This window comes from Hydra vulgaris, chromosome 12, assembly GCF_038396675.1.
Source record: "Hydra vulgaris chromosome 12, alternate assembly HydraT2T_AEP".
NCBI lineage: Eukaryota > Metazoa > Cnidaria > Hydrozoa > Anthoathecata > Hydridae > Hydra > Hydra vulgaris.
Window position 1 is genome coordinate 74,128,362 of NC_088931.1, and position 22,913 is coordinate 74,151,274.

Genomic DNA, 22,913 nt, shown 5'->3' on the forward strand with positions numbered 1-22,913 from the left:
AAAACATATATGACACCTTTTGGATCTTTAATCACCCTCTACAACATGGCAAAAGCCCTTGTAACATAGTTGCATGGTGAACGGCATATTGTGTAAATTCCGTATGATCCATTAATTAGGCAATGTGAACACACACATCCAAAGGGTTGCTTTTGTTATGGTTTTTATGTGTGTAATTGTGTTGATGTAAACTATGCTCATTACAGCTAATGCGAAAGTCTGGACATGCTGATTTATTTTACTTTTTGATTAAATAAATTCTTTTTCTCAATAAGCTACGATTACAAATTTGCAATAAGGTACAATATAACAATTGTTAAGAATTCAATTTTAGTATTTTTTTGAGTGCGTTAAACGTTTTTAACTGTCCAAAACCTATTAATGAACATTATTCTGCGAGTGTATATATATATATATATATGTATATATATATATATATATATCTATATATATATATATATATATATATATATATATATATATATATATATATATATATATATATATATATATCTATATTTATATATATATATATATATATATATATATATCTATATATATATATATATATATATATATATATATATATATATATATATATATATATATATATATATATATATATATATATATATATATATATCTATATATATATATATATATATATATATATATATATATATATATATATATATATATATATATATATATATATATATATATATATATATATATATATATATGTATATATATATTTATACATACAGTATTGGACAAAACATTTGCAACCAACATCGAACAATGCTAAAAAGTGTTTCTAATTTTACATGTCTTAAAAACGAAACGAACTATACTACCACAGCAAACAGTTCAGGAGTCTGGAGTCATAGCATGCCATGACATGAGCAATCAGCTGACAGGTGACAGCACACAGGCAAAATTTCGTTGACAAGTGCCATTTTGCAGCGGACAAAACAAGTGCAACTTTTTTGGTTTGTTTCATTTTCTTAACTCTGATCCGTGTCAACGTCATGGAAGTTTTTAAATAATTAAAGGAAGTATCCAGAAGTTTCCAGAAGAAGCATCCAGAAATATCCAGAAACATTCAGAAGCATCCAGACGCATCCAGAAGCTTCCAGAAGCATCGAAAAGAAGCATCTAGAGTCTTCCAGAACAGGTTCACACAGGTTCATTTTACTATATAAGAGACATGTAAATCGACATGTAATTCAGTCAGTATATGGAAGTTAATCAGTCAGTATTATCAAGACAGTTTATCGAAGTGAGTTTTATCAAAGTGTTTTATCGAAGAACATCAATACAAGAAGTGAAATACAACAATTTTTTCATTACATCAATACAGTCCACATCCAACCAAGACGTTGTGTTCCACAGAGCATTATTGTATCATCACAAGGTAAATGTAACACGGTAAGCCTTGAGAAGCGTGATTATTTATTTTTATTATTTTTATGACTTCAAGTGCAAAAATGGCTCCCGACAGTCTTGGATTGGAACTAAGAAAGAAAATTATTGGCGATTACGTAATTGGAATGTCACAAAAAAGTATTTGTGATAAATATCGCGTGAAAAAATGGACCGTATCAAGACTATGTTCCAAATATCGTTCTACGGGGAAGTTGGCAGCAGATAACAAAGGTGGAAGACCGCGTTCCACCACTTCTAGAGAGGATTCTATGATCGTCAGATCCGTCAAGAAGAATCCCTGGATATCATCAGTCGAGATACAAAAGCAATTAGAGCTGCCTGTATCGGACCGAACAATCAGACGACGTGCTGTTGAAGCCGGATTGTTTTCTCGACGCCCTGCAAAGAAACCGCTGAATTCACTAAAAAACCTAAAGGAAAGACTCCTGTTTGCTACATCTCATATTGACTGGAATGTGCAGAAATGGCGAACTGTCCCGTTCAGTGATGAATCGAACATCATTGGGAGCAATGGCATTTGCCGTGTACGTCGACCGGCCGGAAAACGCCTCGATTTACGTTACTGCCATAAGACCGTGAAGCATGGTGGAGGCAATGTAATGGTCTGGGGGTGTTTTTCTGCTAACGGTCAGGACCAATACATCGAAACGATGGAATAATGGACCGTTTCATGTATGAAAATATTCTGAAAGATGTTATGTTACCTCATGCTGAATGGAATATGCCAATAAAATGGGTTTTTCAGCAAGACAACGATCCGAAACACACTGCAAAAGTAGTCAAGCAGTGGTTTCAAGACAACCACCTATCGGTAATGGATTGGCCGCCTCAATCTCCGGATCTCAACCCTATCGAGAACCTGTGGAAGATCGTCAACCGCAGAATTAATCGTGAAGGTGTTCGTAATAAGGATCAACTTTTTGAACAAATCCAAAAGGCCTGGGCAGCGATTCCACAAAGTTTCATTGATCATCTGATCGAATCTATGCCTCGAAGATGCAAGGCTGTGATCGATAACAAAGGATTCGCCACGAAATATTGATAGCGAAATACAGCTTGGTCAACATTTTGTCGAGTTGCACTTGTTTTGTCTAGAAGGAAATCAACTTTTTTTAATACTTTTGATTAATTTATTAATTTTCGTGTACAAATAATGAACTTTGTGATGAATAAAACTTGAAGAACTTTGTCTCTAAACAGTTACATAGTTATTTCTCTAAATTGAAAAAATGGAGCACTTTTATATAAAGAAACTAAATTAGCATTATTTGGTTGCACTCGTTTTGTCCGATACTGTATAATTATATATATATATATATATATATATATATATATATATATATATATGTTGTTGAATGTATTTTATTTTTTACGTTTGCTCTTTCGCCAATGCTTGCAAATTATTTTGATGCGCTACGCCGCTTGTTTATACTTGTCGCCTATTGCATTTTCAAATTATGTTGCAAGATATAACAATATTTTTAAAATACAATTCTCATCAAGTAATAAAAAGGTTCCCATACCCTTGTTTTTCGAGCTAGATAGCTTAGCAATAATTACCTTCTGTAAGATCTTTGAAAGAAATTTGAGAACTTTCTAATTTGAATTTCCAACTAGCATTTCGTTATAAAAACTTCCGTAGCAAAATACTGAAAATTTATGTAACTGAACCAAATTAAGTCTTTATCGGCTATTATTTTCATCTATATATGGTATTTGTTTTTAAAATTTCGCCTGAGGCTGTAAAGGTAAGGCCAACACTAATGTTTGATCGTAGTCTAAGGACTTTAGTTAAATACAATTTTATAGGCAAGACTTACATATTGTATGTGACATTATTCCAGAGCTATTTTAAAGTAAATACAGTTTACAAAAGGACATATCGTTATTAAATTTGTAGACAGCGTCTACTTTAATGTATGATTAATACATTTTAATAGATTAAATCATTTTGTGAGAAAAACAAAATTTCCCTCAAATTATTCAATTAAACTTAAAGCTATGATGTGTAATAAATCTATAGGCAATCAATAGATAAGAAAAAAGCAAATCAATTTCAGATTTGAGGTGTTTTTTTTTTTTTTTTAATAATGCTTTTCCATTAACTCTTTAAATTCTGAGCTTTATATTCAGAAGATTTTTTATTTAGGAAAACATCAGCATCTGCCCGACAGTATTATATCCGCCAGAAGAATAGCTGTCAAGTTGTAATCCGGCAAGTGTAGCTTGACGTAACCTAACGTAAATACTCGCCGGACGTATATCCCTATCACTATTTGTCCGGTTGGTCACGTGGTACGCTCGCCGGACAAATATATCCATCTCTATATGTCTGTTTAGTCACGTGATACATCGCCGGACAAATAGTGCAGAAGATATTCGTCCGGTCGCCGGACGCGTAGACACTGCCTTTCCGTAAAGTACCGAAACATGAAGAGGATGAGGGGGCGTGAACATTTTTGAGATTCAGTATTAGTATTAGATATGAGATTCAGTATTAGTATTCTTGGTTTTTGCCTGAAAACTCCATTAAATTGAGTATGAATGTCTATTTCCGTATTCCGAATGTTATTAGAAAAAATTGAAAAAGGCAATCAGATAGCAAATTATTCTTTATAACTTAGTATAAGCTGCCAAACACAAACAGACGAATAACTCAATAATTGGACTAAAATTTTATAAAATTTTTAGCAAAATCTAAAGTTCCGTGAAATGTTTTGGGTTAACCAAGTTGGCGGCCATTTTAAAAACTAGTTTCAAAAAAGTCACGTGACACCGTCTCCTGTATTAAACTTTCTTGGATTTCGTTTTTTCAAAAGAATTTTTATTTCAAAAATTTGAATCAATTTATTAGTTAATTCTAAATGTTTTGAGGAGATGAATTCTATGAAATCTATTTCTGTTAATTTTCAACTAAAGTGAATGTGCACTCAATTTGAATAAGATATAGTAATACTTAAAGCAAAAAAGAAAAAAAATCGAACAAACAAGTTTACTGTGAAATGAAAATATCTTTTTAAAAATCATTAACTAAGGTGTTACATTCATAAAAACCTGGTTCTACTGAAATTTATATTCAGCAAATAAGGAGAAAAGTGTACAAATTGTCTCTTTAAACCATGTGCCTAAAAATTAAATTATAAAAATATCATTTAAAAAAACTTTACTAAACTAAAGTTAAGCCTGCATCTGAATATGTGTTGAAAATTTTCTCAAGAGCTACGACGTAAGCAGCAGCGCGTATATCCAATCCAAGGTCATACTCTTGAGCACACTTCATAATGCGCTAAAATAAAAAATAAGAAAAGCATAAAAAAGGGTAAACAAAAATTTTATTCATCACCTTTAACAACCAATTAAACTCACGTTAGCAGATCTTTCCATGGTAAATTCAAGACCAGAGTGAACAATATCTTTTTCTGATGCTCCCTATTTATCACAACAACAAAAAAATTATTTATAACAATAAACATTAAAACAGGACTTTTTTAATTTCCGGAACTCACCCTAATTTTCTTTTTAAAAGAATCTGTTGGAGTGATAGGAATGCCAGTATTAAAATGTCTCTGTAAAGATTCTTGAACTGAGTCCAACAAATTGTAGTTAGAGTCCTCCTCATACTTCCATGTCAGACGGCCATACGAAACATGGTTAATATTTTTAAGCCATTCAAAGTATGAGACAGTAACACCACCAGCGTTAATGTAAAGATCAGGTATCACAAGGATTTTACGAGATTGAAGAATTTTATCTGCTCCAGGTGTTGTAGGTCCATTTGCACCTTCAGCAATAATCTAGTAAAAATCAAAATTAATATTAGCTTATATTGTTAGTAACTTTTTAAAAATATAAGATAAAAAAGTCAACCCCTTCCCCAATTAAAAAACCCTCTTAAACTCTTCTACTTTTAAAGACACACCTATATACTTTCTAAGGATGTTTTTAAAAGAAAAAGGTTCACTTTACTAACCCAAATTCAATATAAAATTCATTATAAAAACATACAAATTTCGTCTTACTAAAAAAAACTTTATTAGGAAAGAGATTTATTAAGAGGAAACCTAAATTTTGATTTTGATAACTAATGTTAGAATGACAATTTTTGATGTTAAAATGATGATAAAAAAAAACAAAAATAACCTTGGCTTGAATAAAGGGAGCATTTTTCATAGTAATTTGTCTTTCATTTGCAGCAGGTACAAGTATATCACATTTAGCTATCATTAGATCTTCATTGGTATCGACTGCATTAGGAAAACCACGAATTGTACCATTTGCCTTAAAACAAATGAAAATAATAACTTTTTTTTCTTCAAGTTAATGCAAATTTTCAAATATTAAAAATACTTTATACAAAATTTCAGAAAAGAACATACCAGTTTGTAATCTTCGAGTTCTTTAGGATCAATGCCATTTGGATTTTTTATACTTCCATCATGTTCAATTATTCCAACACATTTAGCACCATAGCGATTGAGATAACGACATGCATGCAAACCAACATTACCGAACCCTTGAACGATAAAGGTTTTTCCCTTTAAACCAGGCTCCAAACTAATCATTTTCATGTAATGCTCATTGTTAATAAAATTATTAACACCATGATAAAGACCCTAAAGAAAGAGAAAAAAAGTATAACAAAAGAATCATTTTTTCTTGGTATTGTAAAGTCACTTAATTATTATAATAAAAAAACTTAATAATGCTAACATTAGCCGAGCATAAATATGTTAAAATTATCTTTGATGCAAATCTGCTTTAGTATTTACAAGATCAATGCTATATTAACCAACCTAATTTTTAATAAAAGATTGATTTTATATGAATATGTATATATGCAGCTCTTTGAATTAGGGTCGGCATTCGGCAATGCTGACCTAAAAGTGTTTGAGGTTGGCAAAAAATTGCTGATCTTGTTTTATGTTTTATGGTAACCCCGTTGTGTCAAATGTCTTTTGCTGAACTGATGCTGACCTGTAACAGTTTGAGGTCGACAATTTATTGCCAACCTCATTTTTCCAAATTCCGAGGGTTCATATATGTATGTGTGAAAGTAGGTATGTGCACATATGTATGTATGTATGTATGTATGTATGCATGTATGAATATATATATGTATGCACATATACGTATACACACACCAAAACCAATAAATATACAAGAGATTTTTGCTTGTATTTTTACCTGCATTTAAGCATACATCTTTTAATTTAATTAATTAGTAATAGGCGATTTACTGAGTTACTGATTTAAAATGGAAATATTTTCTTTTTCAAGACAAGCTACAAACATAATGTTTGAAAAAACAAAATTGAAAAGATTATTATTTAATCAACATCTTTGTTATTATACTCAATTAAGTTTTACTCAAAAGAAGATGATGGGAAAACCTTATCTTAACTATGGATGTGGGTTTGAATATCCCAAGAGTTATTTATTCTCACTTTCAATAGTTGTTATAGCAGTTATAAAATTATTTATTCTCACTTTCAGTAGTGGTCTAATGGTAGAGCACTCGCTTTATAAACAAGAAGTTCCGAGTTCGTTCCCCACCGTCTCCCTGGTAGTAGTGAGTTTAACTTGTTTCTGCGCAGCGACATTTTTCATCAAGATTTGGGTTTTGGAATTATAAAGTTGAGAGGATTGCAACCACATTTAAGTAGCCTCCTAGTCTGTAGTGGAGGCTTGTGTAGTTCTCGGCTTTAGGGAGGTGAATTAACATTAAAGAGGAAAAAAAAATACTTTCGAGAGTTTAAACTAATTTGACTTTATTTATATTTGACTTCCTGAGTATTGTTCCTGTATTAAGTAAAAATGTTTTTACTAACATCACTATTGATATGCCATTAAGTGGCAAAAACACAATTGATGAAATCTTGTTAAATCTAGCTTTCCTCAAAAAGACAATCAATGAAACCTTGTTAAATCAAGTTTTTCTTAAAACAGCTTGGATATGTGCTAGCACATTTATGTCAACATATATACTGTATATAAAATGATTTTTTCTTTTCAATAAAGATGACTTGAAAACCACACCCAGTCTTTTAAAAACTTTAGAAAAACAACTAACTTGCTAGCTAATCAATAGAAAAGTATCTAATCAATACTTAAGACCCTAATTTGCCAAAATAAAAGTGTGTGTGTGTGTATATATATATATATATATATAGAGAGAGAGAGAGAGAGAGAAGATAGTGTCTCCTAATTCATACACACTATACCCTATATGGATTGAGCATGGTCAGAAAGGCATGCGATTGCATGCCATTATATGACAAACAAATAATACTTTGTTTTGACGATCTGACTGCTGCTATTACAAAAACGCACTGAATTTTTTATAAACTATATCTTAAAAATAATCAACAAACTTTCATATTTTTTCAAGTGACAATTTACTGATAATAATTTTTGTTTAAAGTTGTTACAACTTTTTAAATTAATATTATATAAATTATACAAGCATTTTCATACAAATTTTTAAAAATATTTTTTCACACAAACATTTTTTATAATAAATGACTTTTTATAATAAATTACATAATATTACTACCTAATAAATCAGATTAAAAAAATAAATAAAAAAACAAAGTCTAGGCTGCAACTCAAACCTTTGCCTCAAATTTCTAAGCTTTAGGCGCACTTTATTTTAGGCTTAAACTTTATGGATGACCACCTAATAGTTATAAACAGTTTCTTTTTTTAAAATTTTTTTTTCTTAAACTAACACCAAAAGATAAATTTTTCTTCTTAAACCAAAAGATAAATCAAACTAGGTCTTCCAATAGTCAGAGATGATAAAGTATATGGCTGAACAAATGAAACATAAAAACAAACAAGACTGAATTGTTTTATTTTACTAAATTTCAAAATTTAACCTTAGAAGTTGATTTCTTTGATTTATTGAACCAACACAAAAGTTGTACAAACAAGAGCAATTCTAGGAAGGAGAATAGGAAAGAGTAAAGGGTAAAAGCTCATTTAGTAATGTATGCGAAATTAGTATTGCCTTTGAGTTTAATTTGGAAATTCAAGGGATTTTGAATATTAAAATGAGGCAAATTAACATTCTCAAGACAAAAACTTTTTTGTCAAATACATGTAAAAAAAACAATTGATTTTTTGACAAATACATGTAAAAAAACACACAAAAAAACAGAACCGTTTAACACAGTTAATATAGTTAAATGTTATATGTACAAAAAATTGTATAAGCCTAGTAAATTAAAATAAAAAAGATCCAATAACTTAGTTATATATTCTAACCAATATTTGTTACCAGATTAAAAATATTGGATGATAAAGATAAAAGCTGCAGCAAGTTGTAACAAAATATTTTTTAATATCATATGGAATTTGGATAAAAAAGATAATTAAATTTTACTGTGCTTCAATGGTTTTCAACAGTCTCTCTTAATCACCAACTTTGAAAATCAGTTTTAAAATATAGAGCTATTGCAAGACGCATACATGACTTTTTAATACACTTAGCTGAAAAGCCATTGTTCTGTAGTGTAATTTAGTTCACAAAAATTTAATACTAAAAAAAATATAATGAAAAGATAAAAAAAATACAAATACGTATTTATTGAAAGAAATGAAAGCCAAATTAAAAAACCTGCTTATTATACGATTTAAATCATAAAACATTAATTATGCTTAGTTAATTATGCTTAATTATGCTTAAAACATTGCCACTTAATTATGCTTAGTTTAACTAATAACTACCAAAAACCCATGTAAAGACAACTTTAATATTTTTAATATTTAAAAGATTTTTTGTTGAAAAACATTTATCTAAAATGTAATAAAAGAAGTGGTTTGGATAGAATTTCTATCTGTTATATTAGTTATATATAATCTTACAAAAACTCAAATTTAAAAGTTAGAATCTTTAGAGAGCTAATGAGAGGTAATGGGTCATTAAGCAATCAAAATTCAATAAAAAAGATATCCAAGTAAAATAAATTGTTTTAATGATGAAAAAAAAGGAGTGCACCCTAGTTTATGAATACTTAACTGGGAAAACATGCTATTCAAAGTAGCATCTATTAAACGAGTCAGATTCAAATATACCCAAAACAGTTACTACACAGAAGCTAAAGTGTTAAACAATTTAGCTATTAAGAGCTATAAACAATAAAAAAAAAATTCAAAAAAGCAATAAAACTTTCATAAATAAATATTTAACTTAATATAATAATCAAAGTATTTTTAAATATTTTAATATTATATTATAAAATAAATGACAAGATAATGAAATTTTTTTCAAATATACTGAATACAAGTTTTAAATATTTGAGCAACTCGTATAAATGTTACTCTGTTATCTTTAAAATTTGTAGATTGTGCAACATAATAGGTACGTTAAAATTAAAAGATCACGCTTGTTTGTTTTTAACCTTGTAAACAAGAGATAGAATATGCTGCTTAATGGAAGAATAATGGATGGGTTTAAAACTTTATTGGGTAAAATTTTGCAAAATTATTAGCAAAGATTTTTAATACTTTATACTATACATTATATTTGTTTTCAAAATAAAATAAAAGTTAATGTGACGTTCTGCAAAAAATTAACTGTTATGTCTAGTTTATGAAACAGCTTTATATTGTGTTTTAAAAAAATAATATATAAAAAACTAAAAAAAACACAACCTTATAGTAAAAATTATTCTTATATATATATATATACATATATATATATATATATATATATGTATATATATATATATATATATATATATATATATATATATATATATATATATATATATATATATATATATATATATACACAGTGGGGTGCAAAAAAAAGAAGCCACACTAACATTTTTTCTTGATTTTAAGTATATAATGTATATTGAAGCAAAACTAAAAAAATTGAGTGTGGTAGTAAAAAATCTTAGACAGAAAAGGTATGTTTATATTTACACTAATATCTATTTAAATAAAATCTTTAAAAAACAGATTAATACAAACACATTTAATATTTTAGAAAACAACTAACAATTATAGAAATGGGAAGAATTATTGAAGTTGCCAACTAAGGAGAGTCTCACAGAAGCATTGGAAAACGTTTTAAATGACTAACTCAACCATTAGTAGATTGGTAAAGAAATATAAACACACTGGTACAGTTGAAACGTGTGTCGGATCTGGGAGAAAGACTTAAAACATCAAAAAAGGAAGATTGCTATATTCTTAACGTCATCAAAAAAGATTGTTAAATTAAATGCAAAGATTGGGCATGTGAGCAATTGGCTAAAGTTATTTGGAGCAATGAGTCTCCTTCGTGTTGTTTTATAATGGTCGATCTCAATACTGGAAATTAATTGGGGAAAAGTTTAACCCCCAAACATGCAAGGCAAAAATTAAACATGACAAAAAGATTAATGCATTGGGTTGTTTTAGTGCACACAAAGCTGGAAAGCTTTACCGGGTGGAGGGTACCAGGGACCAGCATTTGTATCACAAAATCTTAGTTAATCAACATGGACCAAGTTTAGAAGAACTTTTCCCTAATAATGACTGCATCATTTAACAAGATATTAATCCTAAACATATGGCACGGTTAAATAAAAGATATCTGGAATCAAAATTGACACCAGTTATGTCTTGGTCAGCATAGTCTCCTGATTTAAATCCAATAGAAAATCTTTGTTCTATATTGGATAGAAAATAACAAATGAAGATACACTGTTCCGAATTCTTCTTACTGGTTGGAATGCTTTACCAAATGACTTATTAAAAAGACTTGTAGATAGTATGCCTTCTAGATGTGCAGAAGTCATAAGAAACAAAGGATAGCCAACTAAGTACTAATACAGCTAAAACTTGAAAAATACTTTACAAATCCTAATTTATTTTTATTATATGTAATGTACAATAATATTATATACATTTCAATAAAAACTGTCCTAAATTACTTAAGTTATATGAGTTTAAGACATTTTTTGTTATTTTTTTTTCATCAAAAAATTAAGTGTGGCTTTTTTTGCACCCTCTTGTGTGTGTGTGTGTGTGTGTGTGTGTGTGTGTGTGTGTGTATACATATACATATATATATATATATATATATATATATATATATATATATATATATATATATATATATATATATATAAAGAGGCTTACTCGACCAGTAGCAGCTGTTCTTCCATGAATTCCTCCTTGGCTTATAGGCTTTCCTGTGACACAACCAGCAGCATTCATATTTCCATAACCAAGTGTCATGGCAAAAGTATCAGCCATCCAACTCATTTCTCTTTCACCAGTTCCCATATCAGGTGCTGGTACATCAATACCAGGTCCTATAAATCCTTTACGAGCAAGTTCAAGTGTAAAACGCCTTGTTATTTTTTCAATTTCATTATCCTAAAAATAACAAAATCAACTCCAAATAAATTAACTCAAGAATACGAAACTTATAACAACATGTAAAATATCTAACTTTAAAATAGTAAGATAGAAAAATAATAAACTTATTATGAACTTTTTATAAAATTAAAGTAAAAAATTAACCGAATAGTCCGGTTTATGAATAGCTACTCCTCCTTTAGCTCCTCCAAATGGAACATCAACTACTGCACATTTAAATGTCATCAACATGGCCAATGCTTTAACTTCATCCATGTTAACATCAGCAGCATAACGTATACCTTAATAATACAATTGTTTTATTTTAAAATTTTCCGAAAAAAATTGTTGCCATTTTTTCATAATCATTAATAAGGTATGCGAAAACAATAAATCATAAGTTAATATTACCTAATCGTTGAACATTAATTATTAAAAATAAAACAGTTCAGTTAATCTATTTGTAAAATAAAAATTAAAAACAAATAGACTTTGATCACTTCTAAATTTTTTTTTACAGTTGGTGATCAAAGTTTCAGTTAGTGTTTAATGCTAAGTGATCAAAGGAAAATTGTCTAATTATTCTATTGTATTAAATAACATAAAATTTTTTAGTAGATAATTAAGCTTTTTTAAAAGAGATTTGACTAACCATATTAAAAAAAAAAGATATCACAATATCAATAGATTAAGTTTTAAATTTAATCTATGTTAAAGAGACAGCAATTTTTTTTAATCTGCCTTTACTTTTTATAATGATTAAAAAAATAACATTTTAAAATTGTTTAAAATAAAATATTTTTCTCTGCACTAGATCATTGTTTTTCTTAAGTTATAGGGTTGCAACAACTATAACTTAACTATTTATTATCTACATAGAAAAATTTCAAATAAGTTTAATATAAAGTCAACATTCTTAAAATAAAATTTTGAATAAACAAATAAAAATAAAATTTGTAGGAACATCACTAAATTTTAATAGCAAAACTACTACAAAAAAAACTGTTATATAAAATTTAAAAATGTTGTGATTATGTTTTTACTTGTTCTAAAAGTTATAAATATACTACAAGAAAATTAAACCTACAAATACAAGTATATTTAAAATTTATTTATTACGGTATGAACATGTAAGATACAAATGGAATAAATAAAAACTGTTTATCAGGTTTTGCTTGAATTTAATTTTCTAATTTATTGTTTTTCTAATTTATATACTGCTTTAAGTTTTGAGGTAGGATGCCTGTAAATCTTTTTGCAAATAATATATATATATATATATATATATATATATATATATATATATATATATATATATATATATATATATATATATATATATATATATATGGGAAATTCCATGAGAGTGACAATCATAACATTTGACATTCTTTAAGCTATTAAAAATGAACCAAAAATTGAAACTTGAAATACTCCATAATTGTGAAACACTATCATATAATTTAGATACAAAAGTTAAAGCATTTAAGTCCTAAACTTTTTCAAAAATTAACTCTTCATAGCGTGACGGTCATAACATCATCTTTTTACCATTTCTTAATATAACAACTTTGTCAGACTTAATGCAGGGAACATCATGGTTAAAAAAAAATCATTTGTAATTAGCACATATTGATATTACTATATACTGAGTTTCATAGTTTTTACTTGAAGTTTTATAAGCACTTTTATGTTTTTTTTTGTCATTACGGTTGTAAGGAAAAATCCAATATTAAAAAACAACACAATCAACGATGTAAGAAAAGAAAAGTAGAAATGATTATTAAAAACCATGAAAATTATGATAAAAAAGTGCACTATAACATTATCAAAGTTCTCATTATGGTTTTACGATATGAATTTTTTACACTACACAACAGGTAAACATTTAAACAACCCTTACAACTTTAAAATCATGCTGTGGTAAGATAAAATGATTTTTTTAAATAACTTTTTCGCTTGAAAGTATTTTTAAATACTTAAAAAAAAAAAAGAGTAATGAAGTTTAGTATGTGTTTCCATAATTTTTTTTCTTTTGTTTTTTCCGTGGAATCGCCCATATATATATTATATATATATATATATATATATATATATATATATATATATATATATATATCTTTTAAAATCATATTCTTTTTATACGATATTTATATTTGTTAAATTTGATTAAAACGGCTGCGTATAAACTTTTTGTTTTAAATTTATTTTGATGTAATTATATATTTACACAATATTTCGCTGACCTTTTGCGATCAGCATCATCAGGTGTAATAGAAAACGTTACAAAATTGTTACAAAACTACATAAATCAAACCGTCAAAAAAGAAGACATTACAGGCATAAAATAAAGATATATATATAATGCTTTGTTTAATAATTAATAAATATTTTTATTAATAAGTTTTTAAATTACCTCCTTTGCATGGTAATCTATGGTGACTGTGCTGAGCTCGATATCCTTCAATAATAACTATATCACCATTGTCTCTTTTCAAAGGAAAAGAAACAGACAAAGCTGTGTTTGTTGGTTTAATGATATCCAAAATACCTAGTAAATAAAGAAAACTATTTAAAATTAAAAAAAAAAAAAGTGCACTGCGGTTAAGCAAACAAATTACAGATTGTTAATAATATATCATAGATACAAATTTAAAATTTTAATTCAAGCTATTTGAATAATAATAAAAAAATTAAAAGCACATTTACATTTTTTAAAAAGTATATATTAGTTTATTACAATTATTATATAATGTTTGGGTTAGTGATTCTTTAAGCCATTTATACTTCCTAAAATGTTTTGTTTCATTTATATAAAATTTACTAAAGAATATACCTCTGTAATTAGGGGGAGGGGAGGTCTAAAATTCTATATTTATGTTTAACCAGTTACTCTTAATTAACTTTTTTAGAAAAATTCAAAAAACAATTCAGTTTTGGCTATTTATTGTGATTAATTTTCTACTTCTACTTCAAACATTTTAATGAAATTAAAATCACATCATAATGTTATGAATTTATTTTGCATTTTCACAAGTAATTGTTAAAAATTGTTCTTTATATGAACTAACTTTATGTATAATGCCTAATTTTTTGTTGTATTTATAACCACACAAAATGATTACATATTTTATTGATAAAGTAAAAAGAAAAATATTCCCTCTGGATTCTACTTTAATAATAATAATAATAATAATAATAATAATAATAATAATAATAATAATGGCTTCACTTAGTTAACAATTGATTGTTTTGTCAAAATAATCATTTTCACTGAAATTGAAGTAGAAGGCCTAATATTTATAACGAAAAAAAAAGTATTAAATTACTCGAAATCAGCATAAAAAATTAATTAAGAAAAAGGGATCAAACTACTTTTATGACTTTTCCTAAGATACAAAAACGTTTATCATTTTCAATGACACATTGTTTTTCTTGAAGAAAATTTTCAAATTGTAATTTTTTCTTTTAAAAAAAATCTGATTTGATTGATGCGTTTATTTTTGATATCAATAAAAACAAGTATTGTTGTAAATGTTAAATATTTTGATTTTGGTTTTACCTTTTCTAATCTGTTAGGTAAAAAATAAAAAATAAATTAACAAAGAAATGAAATATAATGAAAGTAAAATATAATGAAAGTAAAACATAATTGTCGATACTTTATAATAAAAATTTAACAGCTTGTCAAATATGCATTAATAGTGTTATATATTGAAATAAATTATTGACAAATATTTTAATAAAAGGAGAAAAAAACATAAACATCTTAATTATTGAAGAACACAAAAATTTTTTTATGTTGAAGAGCATAGTAAAAATCCTAATTTTAACGAGGTTTAGTACATTGCCTTTATACACAAAATTCTATAAAACAATAGTATAAATATCCTAAACAATCAAGTAACACTTTAAAATTCTTCAACTTTTTTTTAATATAATTTTTATATATAATATATATATTTTTTTATAAGTTATATAAGTACTAAACAAATCTAATATAAAGAAGACATACAAATTAAACTTTTTTTGGATTGAGTGAAAAATAGTACAAAAAAAGAAGGGTGCTGATAATCCCCGAAAACAAAATAATGCATATTATTTTTCTTTTTAAAGAAAAGCCTAAAAGTTTAACTATATTTTTCATATTGCCAAAAGTCTCTAGTGACGCCATAAACTAATGTATATACTATAATTAAATAATTGTAAATAATTATAATTAAACTGCTGACAGATTACACAGGTCAACAAAAATTTTTTTTCTTCTGTTGACGAGCAAACAATTTGTATTTTGTATAGCATTTCTCAATTTGATTTCAAATATGCAACTCAATTTTCATCATCACGTCAAATTGTAAAGATATTTGGGTTCAAGTCTTTAGCATTTGGGGTAAAATCCCTAATATTGTCAAAAAAAAAAGTTTAAAAGTATGTCAACATAGATCTCAAAAGAAGCGTATTTTCATAGAGATTTTAAAAATGTCATTATTTTGTAATAAAAATAAATATTTTTTGTATTATTGCTAAAAAACATTTAAATAAAAATTTTTCTAAAGTCTTTAGCATTTTTTCACATATTTTTTTTTCAATAAATTTTAAGAAAAATATTTATGTTTTCTAAAATGTCTATAAAAATACTCTTCTTTTGAGACCCAGGTTGACATACTTTTGAATAACTTTTTTTCTGACAATATTAGGGGCTTTGCCCCAAATACTAAAAATTTGAAACCCATATCTTTACAACTTGGCGTGATGGTAAAAAATGAGTTGCATTTATGGAATCAAAACGAGAAATGCCATACAAAAAACAAATTGTTTGCTCGGCAACAGAAATTTTTTTTTTGTTGGCCTGTGTTATTAATTTGTAATATTAATGACAACACCATCAACCAAAATATTATTCAGGAAAAATGATTTAAATGAAAGAAGTTGAGTTATTTTAAAAATAATTGCATTCCATATTTTAGTAATAATATTAATATGACATGAACCACATAACTTTGACTATGTGGTTTAAAGATTTCAAAGATGATCCATGATGTATTTTTGCAGGTATTATGAAAGCGTTTGTTATATTTAAGTACGTTCCTCACCATTTAAGAAAAACAAATTTTAAGAAACACAAAGAATTTTAAAAACTTTTGGACCATTAGAACAGTAAAATGTGCAACTTTACAAGCAGTTCCAAGAGCAGTGCTTTGTAATACAAATCCCCATAAAGCAAATGTGTGTGAATATCAGATTTTTATTTTACTTACTTGAATTATACAAAATATACAACTTACCTTATAAAAATTATGCAACTTACTTTGAATTATACAAATGATCACCATTTTGATATAATTAATATGATATTTATTTTTATAATACCACTATTGATCACTATTAAAGTGGCCACTGAATTGTAGCTGCATGATATTTTATTTGTTTATCACAAATTATTTTAATTAATTTAAAAAGATTTTTTAGTGGGCAGGCACAAAACTTTTCTAAATTCAACAGATACACCATATGGTAATGTGTAAATATGTCTGGTAATTTAGTAAAGTTTACATTTTACACTAATTTATTTTGTTTTAAACCATTTTGTATGCAATTACCATAAACTCAACCACCATGTTTATCATAATTCAAAAAATTTAAGAAAACAGAGATGTTATTTTTTAATAAGAAAAAAGTGCAAAAAACAATGAGAACTATGCCACTGGCCAAAAGTCAAATTCATGATTTATTATGGTAACCCTTTATACAGTAACTAAAATTTTTTACTTTGAAATTTTCTTGGACTTTAAAATTTTATTTTAAGTTGGGAAGGTGAGTGGGTGTGTGCATACATGCGGCTGGCAAACATGTCCTCCAACAAGTCTATGTATACACTAGGGTTATTCCATATGAAATCACCTAGTTTTTCAAAAATGCCCCAGGGTACCACCTCCAATTTACCTCAAACTTTAACTACCCACAGCTTTTGAGAAAAAAATACAATCCTGAAAGTTTCAGCTTGATTGACCAAACCGTTCAAAAGTTCGAACTGAATCAGTATAGACTAAAATCGGCAAAATTTATCTGGAGTTTACAGCAGATTTTTTTTTATTTTAACAAATCATAACTTTTTACTTAAAATAGACGATCACCTGAAATTTTTACGGTAATAGTTTTTTACCCAAATTATCTATTTTTGCAGATATTTTTGTCTGATTCTAACCAATTTTTGAGTTCTTGTACCTAAAAGTTGCTAATTAACGCAATATTAGACAAAATTTTGGAAACTTTAATGTGCTACAGTTCAATACCAACAGACAAGCTGTGCCAATTTTGTTTTTACTTTGCGTATTAAGAGTAACTACTTGCGGAAAAAATTAAAACTATGCGTTGAAAGTTATCTTAGCACTTGCAGCAGCCTGTTAAAACATTACTTTTTAAAAAAAATATAATAAATTACATTCTTTTTGTAGACATAGAAAAAGGCGTATACAATTAAAATAAATTATGAAACTTTTTTCTGGCGAGGTTCCATATATATACAATCACCAAAAAAAATTTAAAGACCTATACTCAATCTTGTGACATGATTGTAGCCCTATGACTTAGGTGTATATTTTAGTTTTTCCCTAAATAAACATAATCGGTTTTCCCAAAAATAACATTATCAGTGTCTTAACTCAATTTATTTGATATAATTTTATATGTATTTGTTACATTTTATGCATATAATATAATTACAATATAATTTTCACATGGTTATAATTTGAGTGTAAAATACTTCAATTGCTTCAAGAATTTGTAATTATCTAAATGTGCACAGTATTTTTTGGATTTTACTATTTTAGTTTTTAATATTGCAAGAACAAAAACTAAAAGTGTTGTGTATGCAGAAATAGCTATATGTGGAAATAGTCACATTTGTACTTGAGATTTTATTTTTACTGATTTTATTACTGGAAAAATATAAAAAAGTTATTTTTAGATTATAATGTTACATAATTAACCCTCAATTTTAATATTTTTAGATTAGTAAATAATGTCAAAGAAATGTTGTGTGGGAAAAGTTTTAAATGAAGATTTTGATAAAATATCATATTGTAGAATGGTAATAAAGAATAAGACTAAAATATACCGATATTGAAGTTTTAATTCAAAGGATAGGATGCGCTTTTGAACCAAATGAGGAGATATGTTTTCACCATGTAAATACCTTTATTTCTAGATATGAACACCTCAAAAATACTGTTGTGATCCATTTCAAGTCCACAAGAAAAAATTTATCAAGAGATTGTGCAAAGTCAACATATCAATAGCAAATCAACTAAAGATCAAATCTGGTCAAAAAATTTGCACTAACTGCATAAATAAATTCTGTATAAAAGAATTCAAACTTGAAAAAATTACAGAAGTTAGTCAAGATGAAGCTGCTGAAGAAGATTTTAGTTGTTCAGACCTTGTTAAGACAGTTCTTAATAAGAGCGTGTCTTTATAGGAGATATCTCCTCTCAAAAATGTAGGTAAACACGATAAATTAGGATATGGAAAGCAAAAAGCTAAAAAAATTGCAACAAGTTTGACAAACCTAGTAGTGTCAGCATTGGATATAGACCCAAAAGTACTGTAACATTGCATTGGACATAGACCCAAAAGTAAAAAAAACTGTCATGATTTAGACAAAGTGTTAGATGCAATAAAAATAAAATGAAAATAAGTTTGAAGAAAGAGAAAGTTCATCTACTAACACTAACTCCTGATAGTTGGTTATAGAAAAAACTTGCAAAACATTTTCAGTTTTACAACATCTCTCTAAGAAAGCTGGAAAGTTGAAAAATGAAAAAGGAATACTTGCTAAACCTGAGGCTAAAATAGGACAGCCATTGGAAGATATTTTTGAACAAAAAGTTATTGAAATTTATGAATATCCAAGCAAAAAAAATTTCATTTCTGTGCATATAAATAATGTAAAAGTTCATAAACAAAAACGTTTAATATTAGTTTGATTAAAATAACTTTATCTTGAGTTTAAAAAGCTTTACTCTACACGCAAAGTACACACGTTATCAAAGAAGCACAATCCACCTACTTATCAGGGGCAAAAGAACATTAGATCAACACACTTGTCTTATTCTTATGGATTTTGCAGAGAACTATAGTTTTCTTGTGTAAGATGCTGTACAAGGATTTTACTGACAAGCCGATCAAGCTACCTTACATCCATTAGGTGTTTATTACAAAGATGAAAAAAATCTACTCAAATGTGAATGCTATTGTACAACTTCTGACCATCTTTCCAATGACCAAACAACAGTTCATTGTTTTCTCACAAAGTTACTCCCAATGATCAAAATCAAACTACCCACAATCGATAAAGTAAAATTCTTAAGTGATGGTGCTGTGTCACAGTACAAAAATGTCTGTTAAACTTAATGTACCAACTTGAAGATCACAATATAAATGCTGAGCATCACTTCTTTGCTACATCCCATGGCAAAAGTCCATGTGATGGAATATGAGGAGATTCTTACACCAAATGAACTATTTACATGGGCTGAAAAAAACATTAAAGGTGTTAACATATTTTACAAGGTGTTAACATATTTAACATTTTAAGTGATGATATCAATAACCATGAAACTTATTTTAACCTAATGAAACGATATGAAGAGATGAGCACAGTCCCAGGCACAAGAAGCTATCACAGTTTGGTACAAGGTGGATACAAATTATTTTTATGGAGAATCTCTAGCGATACTGTCTTTGATACCTATTTGCAGAATAATATCAATTTGGCAAAAAAAGATCCTTCAAACTTTCAACCTAGTAAATACATTGCATGTTTTTACAATGATGAATCAGGGTTCATGGCAGTTTTAAAAATCCATTTTCCCTGATAATTCCCTGATTTTTCTATATTTTTAAGTATTTTTTCCCTGAGTTTGTGCGGTGGAAAGTATATATTTTCCCCTGTTTATTTTGAAGGATATATTACTTTCACAATTGAATCCTTGTTCCCAAAACATTTAGTTACTATATATTATAAATGTTATAAAACCACTGTAGTAAGCAACTTTTAATATTAAAAAAGATTCAAAAACTGGATACTGCAAAGTAACTTCAATCTAAATATTAAAATAAAAAATATTCTCTGAGTTTTCCCTGATATTAAAGATTTTCAAGAAAAATTCTTTGACTTTTCTAGGTATTCCCTGATTTTCTAAATTTTAAAAACTTTTCCCTGGTTTTCCCAGAGTGCCATGAACCCTGTGAATGGTACATAGGGCTTGTGCTTGAGATTTTTAATGAAAACCAAAATAAATGTAAAATTTATACATAGAAACAAATTAAATTAAAAATGGACTAATGATGCATGATCAAGTCAGTGTTGGGTTCCATTTGACAAAGTAATATGTCAAATAAGTGCTCCATCTATTAAGGATAGAAGCTCTTGACTACAAACTTGCTAATAATGATTATGACAATATTATGAGTTACATAAATCAGAGATAAAGAAGTTAGTGCACTTGTGTTTCATGTGTATATACACTTCTTCTTTCAGCATTTTTATTTTTTGTAATGTAATATAACTTACGCTACTAGGATCCTATTAAACTAAAAAAGCATTGCACTCAAAATACTAAAATAATGTCATAAAATAGAGTGCAGGTTTTTGAATCTTTCTTGATGATATATAGAATCTCGCCAGTTAAAAGTTTTAAATATTATTTTAATTGTCTACGCTACTTTCTATGCCTACAAAGTGAATTTAATTTATAATGCATTTTAAAAAAGGTTTAAACAGGCTGCTGTATGTGCTAAAATAACTTTTAACACATAATTTTCATTTTTTCCACAAATGGTTACTCAAAATACACAAAAGTAACAAAAATTAGCACAGCTTTCTGTTGATGTTGAACTGTAGCACATTAAAGTTCCCAAAATTTTGTCTGATATTGCATTAATTAGCAACTTTGAGGTCAAGAACTCAAAAATTGTTTAAAACCAGTCAAAACACCTGCATAATTGGATTATTTGGGTAAAAAACTATTAATATAAAAAATTTAGGGTGATCACCTTTTTTATTTGCAAAATTATGCTGTCAAAAATCAAGAAAATACTGTAAGCTCCAGGTACTTAAATTTTTCTGATTTTTGTCAATATTAAATCAATCATAACTTTAGAACGGGTTCAGCCAATCAAGCTGAAAATTTGTATTTTTTTCATAAATACTGTGGGTGGTCAAAATTTAACTTAAGTTTTAATTTTTTATCATAAAATATAATCTAAATCTTAATGACTACACCTAACTCTTATAAACCTTACTGTGATAACAACTAACCTTTTATATGCTTTTCTCTAACAGTGGGGTCTTCTTGCTTTTTTCCTGGAGCAGGCTTTTTTTCTAAAAGTCTTTTCAAAGTTATAGCATGTGCATTTTGAGCGTAGATACTAACCATCTCAAGGAAGTTAGGCTCGCCATCGTTGGTATTGCTATTTAGCACTGAAGTGCTAGACAGCATAGCACATCTTGATGTATCCAAAACATTATATCTTTTAATATTATGGCCAGCAAATTTTGAGAGAGACGATGTGAGCCTGTACATCTTAGATCGATAAGAGCGCTTTGACAACACAGGTTAAATATAGTGTGGGCTAGGCGTGTGTGAGGTGTGTTGAGGCGCGTGTATACGTATTAATCGCGAGAAGTTTGTTTATTTGAGTTAAACCCGCGGGAATTTTTCAAACAAGTTTGTTTTATAAAATACATTTTAACTAATTAGGTACTAAAGTTTTCTTAAAAATGTAATCTTTAAGTTCAAGCCCTTAAAAGGTTCACAAAACTAAGGCCATCTAACGACATTACGAGCAGAATTTGACAGGCGTCAAATTTTGCTCGTAAACCTTTTTCTGATACAGCTTAAAAGGCAGAAAAAACATTTCAAAGAACATGTACAATAATCTTCTTAATTTAAGTAGTAAAAACATTTTTAATCAAAAAGTAAAGTTTTAAAAGAAGGGGTTTACACAGGTCATCTATAAATAGTTAAAAAATGTTTTAGCGTGTGCTTTTGTCAGCTTTTTAAAGTTAAATTTACAATGGGATGTCACAATTATCATAGTAGTTG

At 27.6% G+C, this 22,913-nt stretch overlaps 1 protein-coding gene across 1 annotated transcript; it reads right to left on the reverse strand.

The window, feature by feature from the left end:
- Window positions 1–4,440: 4,440 nt before the first annotated feature.
- LOC100210563 (glutamate dehydrogenase, mitochondrial) lies at window positions 4,441–22,500 on the reverse strand. Its single transcript, XM_065814394.1, has 9 exons — window positions 22,127–22,500; window positions 14,222–14,356; window positions 11,971–12,107; window positions 11,584–11,823; window positions 5,826–6,062; window positions 5,590–5,727; window positions 4,956–5,243; window positions 4,816–4,878; window positions 4,441–4,735 (listed from the first exon to the last, which is right to left on the reverse strand). The coding sequence occupies exons 1-9, from the start codon at window positions 22,389–22,391 to the stop codon at window positions 4,616–4,618; spliced, it is 1,623 nt and encodes a 540-aa protein (XP_065670466.1). The 5' UTR covers window positions 22,392–22,500; the 3' UTR covers window positions 4,441–4,615.
- Window positions 22,501–22,913: the final 413 nt, after the last annotated feature.